Source organism: Anabrus simplex, chromosome 1 (genome assembly GCF_040414725.1).
Source record: "Anabrus simplex isolate iqAnaSimp1 chromosome 1, ASM4041472v1, whole genome shotgun sequence".
Lineage (NCBI taxonomy): Eukaryota > Metazoa > Arthropoda > Insecta > Orthoptera > Tettigoniidae > Anabrus > Anabrus simplex.
In genome coordinates this window covers 165,172,005-165,181,431 of record NC_090265.1, presented here as the reverse complement: position 1 = coordinate 165,181,431, position 9,427 = coordinate 165,172,005, and the positions used below count along the sequence as shown (strand labels likewise).

General features: G+C 38.3%; 1 protein-coding gene across 1 annotated transcript in view; it reads right to left on the bottom strand.

Moving 5' to 3' along the window:
• Window positions 1-807: 807 nt before the first annotated feature.
• LOC136863468 (maltase A1) overlaps window positions 808-9,427 on the bottom strand; it is a 57,597-nt gene continuing 48,977 nt past the window's right edge. Inside the window, exon 10 of the mRNA XM_067139874.2 lies at window positions 808-1,059. Coding sequence (XP_066995975.2) covers window positions 987-1,059 — 73 coding nt within the window. The 3' untranslated portion in view covers window positions 808-986. The remainder of the gene's footprint in view (window positions 1,060-9,427) is intronic.

The window sequence follows — 9,427 nt, the reverse complement described above, 5'->3', positions numbered from 1 at the left end:
TCTGTGAATTTGTGAATTTCGGCCATTTATCCAATGTTAAAGTGCTGAAGTTACTGATTATATCTTTGGGGTTTAAACACCAGCTCCGACTCATTTGGGGTTGTTAATATTCCAATAACTTTAAGATAAATAAACGTCCTTGTACACATTGACTTCCATTTATCCTCCTCAGTATCTTCAAAATGTCCCTCGGCACTTTCTCGGGATATGATGTTAAAAATTCATTTTTGAACTATCAGAAAAATTATATGCCCGCAAAAACTATAGCTCATCGCTTTGGAGAAAAAGATCCGACTGAGTGAAAAAATAATTGCATTTGCGTACTTACGCTGAGCTCCAAATTTGAAACTCCAAAGCCTGGCCTCCTGGGGGAAAGATAGGGAATTTTCGTTTGTCTACGGACCCTGAGGGTGCCAGCTTCTCTGGAACCAATTTTAAAGTTTGTAGAATGCCTGGAATTGCCCCATTAATTCATGTATATTTTCAATTTTAAAGCTTTACATGTATATCGCTTCAAATCGACTGACAATTATTATTATCCTCAATATCTCGATAACGTTTGTGAACAGTTTTCTCATCGTTCGATGTTTAAAGAAAGTTGTATATTCAAAAATTCTTTAAAACCAATAAAAGTATAAGTCATCGCTTTGCAAACATTTATCCGACTAAGTGAAGTATACTTGCACTTGTTTTCTTATGCTGCCCCTCAGTTTTAAACCCCCTCCTAGCCTGGCCGTCTCAGGGAAAATTGATAGTTTTCAATCTAGAAGGTCCAGGAGATATTTGTGTAATAATGGAGAGTATGAATTTAGTTATGCATTCATTTATTTAACTACATATTTACAAGTACAGACACATCTATATATAATTTTTGTCTCCTGGTAACTTTTCTTCAGCAGTGTTCAGAATTTGCAGGGAGCTTGAAGTATCAGATCATGGTTTTCATAATATTAAATGATTACTGGTCATCAGAGGATTTACTTGTCTCAGTCCAAAGCACTAACCAGGACTACAGCACCATGCGCGCCGATTTCTACACTGGAAACGTCGATTTCTTGCCTAGAATGAAATAAAGGTTTTTACATATTGTAGTACTAAATAATAGCTTCCATTCAATATACTCGTATTTCTTCATAATAAAGATTTTAGATAATATCCACTTTAGGGATTTGGATTTTCATGTGATACATAAATGAAGGATCTATACATTTTACAGAATATCCTATTGAAATTGCTGTTAGTCACGCCATTGCCAAATATCTTCAAGGTTATAAGACGGAATATCGGTGATGTCAGTTGACGTTTCAAAATCCATAAATAGGAAAGGTCAGAGTAGATAAAACGGTCATTTGGTACCTGAGCAAAATTTAGGAATTGCAATATCTACTAAATTTTAAAGCGTTAAGAATGTAGGATTATTATTATTATTATTATTATTATTATTATTATTATTATTATTATTATTATTATTAACGCAAAGGAACTCCAATTCATTAAGAAGTCACCTGTTACTTATTCCTGTGACAGAAATATGTACCTATATCTTACCGAGATTGGTTTTCTTTTCTCAGTAGATAGTACAGTGATTACGAGGACCAGAAACTTCTTGCTTTAATTAGTGATATTGCAAATGAATATTTATATCCTCTTGCTCACTCTGAGGTTGTGTAGAGAGTGTTGCGTAAATATTAAGGGTTGTAATAAGTTATACCCGAAATATCGCATCAAATTGGTTGATATTTGCATTGTAATCTATTATTGCACGAAATTCCTATCCCTAATGATCCCGTCCCGTGTGAGATTTCTGAGATTAGGACATGACAGCCCCTTGAATCTCATTGCGGTTCGATCATAACCAACACATGTAGTATTACTGAAATGTTTCTGTGGATCGGATTTCTCGTAAAACTGGAGGTTACATCGGTAATTTTGATCACGATATCAACAGTCACGCAAAGATACAGGTAAACCCCGTTATACGCGGATTCGTTATCCGCGATTTCGCATATCCGCAATTTTCGTTTTAAGTCTAGTCCTGTCATCTATTAACAGTATGTGGAAACTGTAATGCCCTAAGGTGGGTACAAACATGCGTTTCGAACTCTGTAACGTACAATACATTGTGCGCCAGGTTAAACGGTGCAAGCACAACTCTACGCGCATGTTCTGTTTGTCGAGACGTGAATCGTCAGTTGCGATCAGTAGAGCTGTGAAGTTGCGCTTGACAGGTTTCGTATTTAAAATGCCGGGTAAAAAGAAAGAAGTGTGTACGAAAGTCGTATCGTTAGAAACAAAGTTAGAAGTTTTGGATCACTGTGAGAAAGGTGGGCGTATTCTAGACATTCAGCGTGCTTTGGAACTTAGTGAATTCACTATTCGTGACAATGCGCAATCCATTCGAAAAACTACTCAATCTTATGCCAGCATAAATGTGACTAGAGTGACCAAATCTCGCTGGAAAGCAACGGAAAGAACGGAAAAATGCTAAGCCAGTGGATTGAGCATCACAACCAAAAACACATACCTCTCTCTGGAGCTGCTATTCAAGCTATTCATGCTAAAACAAGAGTTTGAATGCAGAGTTTAGTTTATTATTGTGTGTTTGTGTTAAATTTTTAAGTGTATAAATTTTGCATTAAAATGCGTTTCAGGAACATGATAATGCTCATTTTTTGTAAAATGCTAAGAATCTCTGCTATTTTAAACTTGATATATGAGTAAAGGGAAACCTAACCCTATATTTTACATATGAAATGACTCTCGATTTACGTGAATTCGGTATGCGCGGCAATTCCGCGGAACATAACTGTCGCGTATAACGAGCTCTACCTGTACAAGCTTGCTTTGCTTAGATATCTGAGAACAGTATTGATTTAACAAACTTTCTTCAAGTTCATCTCATTCGTCTCTCCAGTCTAACACCACTTGGCCATCTATTGACGGCCTCCAGTTCCGACACAACGCGGGAATCGCCTTGAAAGGTATTTCCACAGAGTTGTCTTAGAAGGTAGAGGTATATGCAGTAGTACACCTTATGTTTGACAAGGCGTGTCCACAAAGTATGAAATTTATTTTTTGTTTTCAAAATTTTCCTCCACTTGAAGGCTGCCTAAGTTAAAGAACACCACAAACAATTTCATCAAAAATTTAAAAAGTAAGTAAAATATGTCTCAGTCTGGTTAATAAAAGTGAGATACAAGTGGTGTCCGAGTATCGAAAGAAAACCTCTGAGTGCTTTCAGTTCCCAGTCGATGAACTCCTTGGAACTGATGATGAAGTTCTTCGTCAGCTTTATCGTCTTCTTTGGGAATGTCTCTCGCACCGATCATAAGACACTTCTATGTCGTCCAGCTCATGTTTATTCATGTAGGCAGGTAGATAGAATTCGTTTCTCTGTCTACTTCGTCTGGTTGGTCAAAATGCGTTTCAAATCTTACTGTGGCGTCTAATATATATAATTGTATTCCATTTGATGACGATCATGTATATCCTTCTCGTACTTCCGTTTACTCCGATGCCATGGACTTCCTCATGCCCTTGAAATCCTTTATCACGGAGCGTCTGTGCTATGGGCGACCTGATGTTGTGATTTCTGGTGTTTCGATAAGCTTCACTGAAGGCACAGGGACGCAAGACGTGAGGTAAAGTTTCAGTCACACGTTATTGTTTGAAGTGCAAGTGACGTAGAATTCTTAAGGTGTGTAAACTCTTCGTCACATTGTGGCTCTCTGCGATTTGTTCCATTGTGATGAATGGAGGTATAGTGATTGAAGCAATTCATGAAAAAGTGTCAGATGCAATACTTTCCTTTCCAGCAGGATAACGCATGTCTGTGGTGAACTGATCGATAAAGCGAATGTGTCGGATTTGACGTGCAGAATCTTTTTCTGAACGTTGCTTGAACATGAAGGTGAGCGGCTTATGGTCGGTATAAACAGGAAAAGCAAGTTCTTCTAGCATGTACTGAAAGTGCCTCACAGAGGAGTAGGCAGCGAGGAGTTCTCTATCATAGGTTGAGTAGTTCTTCTTTCCGCTTGTCAGTTTTCTGCAGAAAATGCTAATGATTGGAAATTATTGTTTTGGTTTGCTGTACAGATGCACCGATGGCAAAATCTGAGGCGTCAACCATCAAAAGTAGTGGTACATTTAAAGGTAGATGAGCCAGAAGGGTGGAATCTGCCAGGCTCGATTGTAGTAGATTTAAGTCTTGTAAATGGTTTTATTTCCAATCAATCTTCCTGTTATGGTTCTTCTTGCGCCATGGGGAACGTTCAGTCTCTGAGTCTCTAAGTGCTCTTCGGTATAAATTAATGGCACCAAGAAAGCGACGCAGTTCTTTTATTGTTGTAGGTAGTGGTCATAATGGTTTGTACTCACTCTGGAAATGACCTGATTACCTCTTCAGATATCACATTTCCCAAGAATGGTACTTCTGTGGAACTAACGATATATTTGCTCAGGTTAATTCTGATGTTGAACTTACTGACGTGTTCGAAGATCAACTGAAGGTGCCTCTTGTGATCTTCTTCGTCCTGTGATTCCGCAGGTATATCGTCTATGTAACAGTATACCAAGCCTAGGTCTCTCAGTATAGTGTTGATGGATCTTTGGAAGTCTGGGCCACGTTTCAAAAACTCAAATGGGAGTTGAGTAACCCAAATGGAGTTATCACTGCTGTCTTGGGTATATCATCTGGATGTACAGAAATGTGGTGATGAGGTCCGCCGAGATCTATCTTTGAAAATATTAGTTTCCCATCCAATTGGTTGTTAAAATATTGGAGGTGAGAAACACGATACCTGTCTGGCTTGGTTATGGCATTAAGAGCACGGTAGTCTCTGCAAGGCCTCCAGGAACCGTCTTTTTTGGAAACTAAACTGAGGGGCTTCCCTAGGCGCTCTTTAAGGGTTAGATGATTTCCATGTTAATCATCTGATGAAACTCTTCTTTGGCTGTCCTCAGTTCTGCTACAGGATGTCCCTCAGTGATCATGGTGTGAAAAACAGTTGTGTATGGGATGTCAAAAATAATGTTTTCATGAAGTAAGTTGGGAAAAATCTTTCAAGATGATACTATATTTGTGGCCTGTTGTCATAACGTGAACTGATTCTATACGTGAGACATTAATCAGAGTACCAGGTTTCGCTGTTGAGGTCGTCGAATCAATGAGTCGCCTGTTCTTTAGATTTACAAAAAGATTGTCGTAGTGAATGAAGTCAGTTCCTATGACCGGTGATTTTACGTCTGCAACCAGGAAATTCGACGTGAAATTGCGCCGTAAACCTAGATTGAGTCCTAATAGACGCTCACCGAAGGTATTAACACAGAAACCGCTTACTACATGAAGTTTACAGTCGCTTTTCTTCCGGAGATCAGCATCCCAACGGGGAATTACAGATATGTCAGCTCCAGTGTAAACTAAGTATCTGACCGAGCTCGATAGCTGCAGTCGCTTAAGTGCGGCCAGTATCCAGTATTCGGGAGATAGTGGGTTCGAACCCCACTGTCGGCAGCCCTGAAAATGGTTTTCCGTAGTTTCCCATTTTCACACCAGGCAAATGCTGGGGCTGTACCTTACTTAAGGCCACGGCCGCTTCCTTCCCACTCCTAGCCCTTTCCTGTCCCATCGTCGCCATAAGATCTATCTGTGTCGGTGCGACGTAAAGCCAAAAGCAAAAAAAAAAAAAAAAAAAACTAAGTATCTGCATTCGCTGCTTCTATCTGTAAAGAATAGACGGCCGGGAAGACGGCTCCGGTCACCTGCCGCCGCTAGTGTGGAGCGTTTTAGTTTGACTGCTTATTAGAATGCTAGGTGGAAAGTGGTTGGTATGAGCATGGGCTCTGATATTTCTTCGCTTCATGGCGATATTTAAAGTGATACCAATATAGTGCTCCATTTGGTTTAATACGCTGGGTTGGCCTCATAAAACACTGAGCTGACTTCGCCTTTAACCTGTCTCGGGATCTATTTTGTTAGGACCATGATGAAAGCGAGCTACTCCTTGAGGAGTGGAACATTGTTTTTAATTAATTGATGGATAATGCTGGATCATACCCTACGGTCCGCCACAATAATACTGTATGTGCTACGTATAATGGTCAGCTGACAATTTTAATACTATTAGATCGAATGCATGGATAAAGACATACTTCTGGCGAAATTAAAATCGATAAATATTTCGTCCAATTTAATAACGCGGATGAAATAACTTCTGTTGAATAGCAATTAGTGTATTTACTTTGCGGAAAGAACATCCCCAGAAAAGCAGATTGAGAAGGGTACATCTCGGGGTTCTGTCATCTCTCCTCTTCTCTTTTCTTTCTATATTAAAGATATATCAGAAAATATCGAAGGTTGAAAATACTATACATACGCATATGATTTACAGATCTATGCTGACATGAACGTAACCGGTATTCACGGAGATATATTTAAAATTAAGAAAGATCTCGTGCGTGTCGCACTGTGGGCCAGACTTAACGGAACCAACCCTACGAAATCTCGAGCTATGATGATAAGTTAACGGACGTAAAGATCCCACCAATAACATTGAATGGGATAATTATCCCGTTTGAATACGAAGTTAAAGATTTAAGACTAATACCAGACGAAAACCTTGACCGGACAGAACACGTAATAGCTTTATGCCAACGGGTATCCCTTTCACTTTAGAAAGATTTTTATCCCTTTCCAAGTTAGAAAATTGTTGGTTTAAGGGCTAATTTTCAGACTGATATGTAATAGCAACCTCTGGCTTGGTGACGAGAGCAACGGGAAACTGCCTCACTCCTCATTTCCCTAGTACGCGTCTTCAGTGATGCCTAGGCCATCTATGAGAGCTGATGGCAGAGCTGTTGAGGATCCAGCCAGCCTTAGGGCTGAAGACTGAACATACATACAATGCTTCTCACTGACTATTTTGACGTCATGTATGGCAGGCTAAGTGGCACCCTCCCTAGCACACTTCGGTGAGCGCAGAATGCTTTCGTCGACTTTAGAATGAACATTTCAGAATTCCGTCTTATTACTCCCGCATTCCAAGAACTAAATTACCTTAAACTAACCAACGTCGTAGTTGTCACTCTTTGCATCTGTCTCAAGATATATGTACTTACAAGATACCCGTACTTTGGTACGGTCTTAAACTGAAAGTTATTATTCAATATTTTACATTTTGGAGAGTCCACTGTCACCTAATTTCCCACGTCTCAAACTGATTTGGGTGAATGCTTATTTATTTTCTGATCTAACACACATTTGAACACCATACAGAAGAATTTGAATGTATAAACCCTATCTTATTTAACATCTAGGATGTAAAAGAAACCAACCTGTGAAATTTGATTTTGTACGTTGAACAGTAATGGAGTAGTGAATACTTTTTTAAGGGGTGAATATTTTTAAATATTTATTAATATTTAGGATATAGAAGACCACAATTCATAAAAAAATGTCGTGCCTGAAACGGTTTAGGAAGAATGGATATAGTGTTTTTGAGAGTCGACCACCATCCATCCCTTGGGAAGAAATATTTAGAAGTATACGGCATTTTTTACCTAGGACATAAAAGAAGACCCTTCTCTTAGAATTACAACTTCGTACGTCACTAGGTTTTGGACGGATGAATAATCTCGTTTACGCAGATAATCTCATTTAACACTTTAGGGGTGGAACGTTATATTTCCTATTTCACACTTAATATTTAAAATATATACCGCTATTTGGAATTTTGTCTTCATACGTCAAACCGTTTCGGATAAAGGAATGAATAATTTGTTTTGGGATCTTAAGCCGCATTCAACTCTCTGAGCGGTTACATTTGTTTCAACCTTCTGTTACTTAACACCTAGGATATCATTTCAAATTTTAACTTCATAATTCAAACGATTTCATATACTGTAAATAAATGTTTTTGCCATCATTTTCATCCCCCAGTTTTAAGTTCATTTCTTATTTGTATCCTCATAAAAAGTATTCAACTCCTTTTACACCTTCCTTAAGTTGATTGCCCCTCCCCCTCCCTCCCCTGTCGCAAAATACGGGTGTCTTGATTTTTAAAGGAGATTTCAAATACCAATTTTCTAGTCCGTAACATCCTTCTTTTTTGAGATATTAGTATCCTCATACAAAGAATTCAACTCATTTTTCAATTCATTTATCCCCACTCCCGTTAATTGGATTTTCCTAAAACAAAAGAATACGTGTTTATTCTAAAGGAGAATGGAAAATTCTAAATTCCCATGGAGGGAATTAGATATTTTTTACCAACAGAGCATGTCAAAAACATATCAGATGTAAGGATTTTCAGGCGTTTGCTCTATTAACCAGCGTTTCGTCTTAGGTCTGACAATAGACTCGTCAGAGTGGAATGTGTCTTCCCTCCATGGGAATTTAGAATTTTCCATTCGGAATTGCTAGGCGGGCAATAATTCCATTGTGGAGATTTATCTCCCGTATGCAGTTATCAGACTGTGCCTCATAAATAGGCTTCTGATAAGCTCACCTGCATACACCCAGCGTCAGTGGGTAGGGTTTGATACATCCCACTCTGACGAGTCTAGTGTCAGACCTAAGACGAAACGCTGGTTAATAGAGCAAACGCCTGAAAAGCCTTACATCTGATATGTTCTAAAGGAGATTCCAAATTCAAATTTTCTTGTCTGTTACCTCTTCAGTTTTTGAGATATAAGTACTCTTATGAAAAGAATTCAACCCCTTTCTCAGTCCTTTTCACAACCCTCACCCCTTAAGTGTTCTTTCCGAAACAAAAAATACGTGTTACCTTATTTTTAACAGACATTAAGAACACCAATTTTCACGTCTGTATAAGGTTGAGTTTTGAGATGTAGTGTGGATATGCTCATTTCAAATATTCACCACCTTTAACACTTCCCATTAAGTTGATTTCCAGAAAAACAAATTAAGTGTTCTTTTACTATTACAGGAGATTCCAAATACAAATTTCCACGTCTGTAACACCTTCAGTATTTGAAATATATAAGTATGCTACTAAAAATAATTCAGCCCTTTCTTCACTTCTTTTCAACCACTCCAGCCCCTTTAGTGGATTTTCCGAAAACAAAAAATGCATATATCTTTATTTTTGAATAAGATTCCAAATACTAATTTTCATGTCTGTAACATCTTCAGCTTTTGAAATACAAATATCCTCATAAAAAGATTCCAACTCATTTTAAAACCCCTTTAAGTTGACTCCAACCCCGCCCCCATTCCCTACCCTGTCATAAAATACGGACGTCTTTATTTTTAAAGGAGATTCCAAATACCAATATTATCGTCCGTAACATCCTTCGATTTCTAAATATATCCTCAAACACAGAATTCAACTGAATTTAAAATTCGTTTATCCCCCTTAATTGGTTTATCCGAAAATAAAACTACGTGTTCCTTTATTTTTAAAGGAGA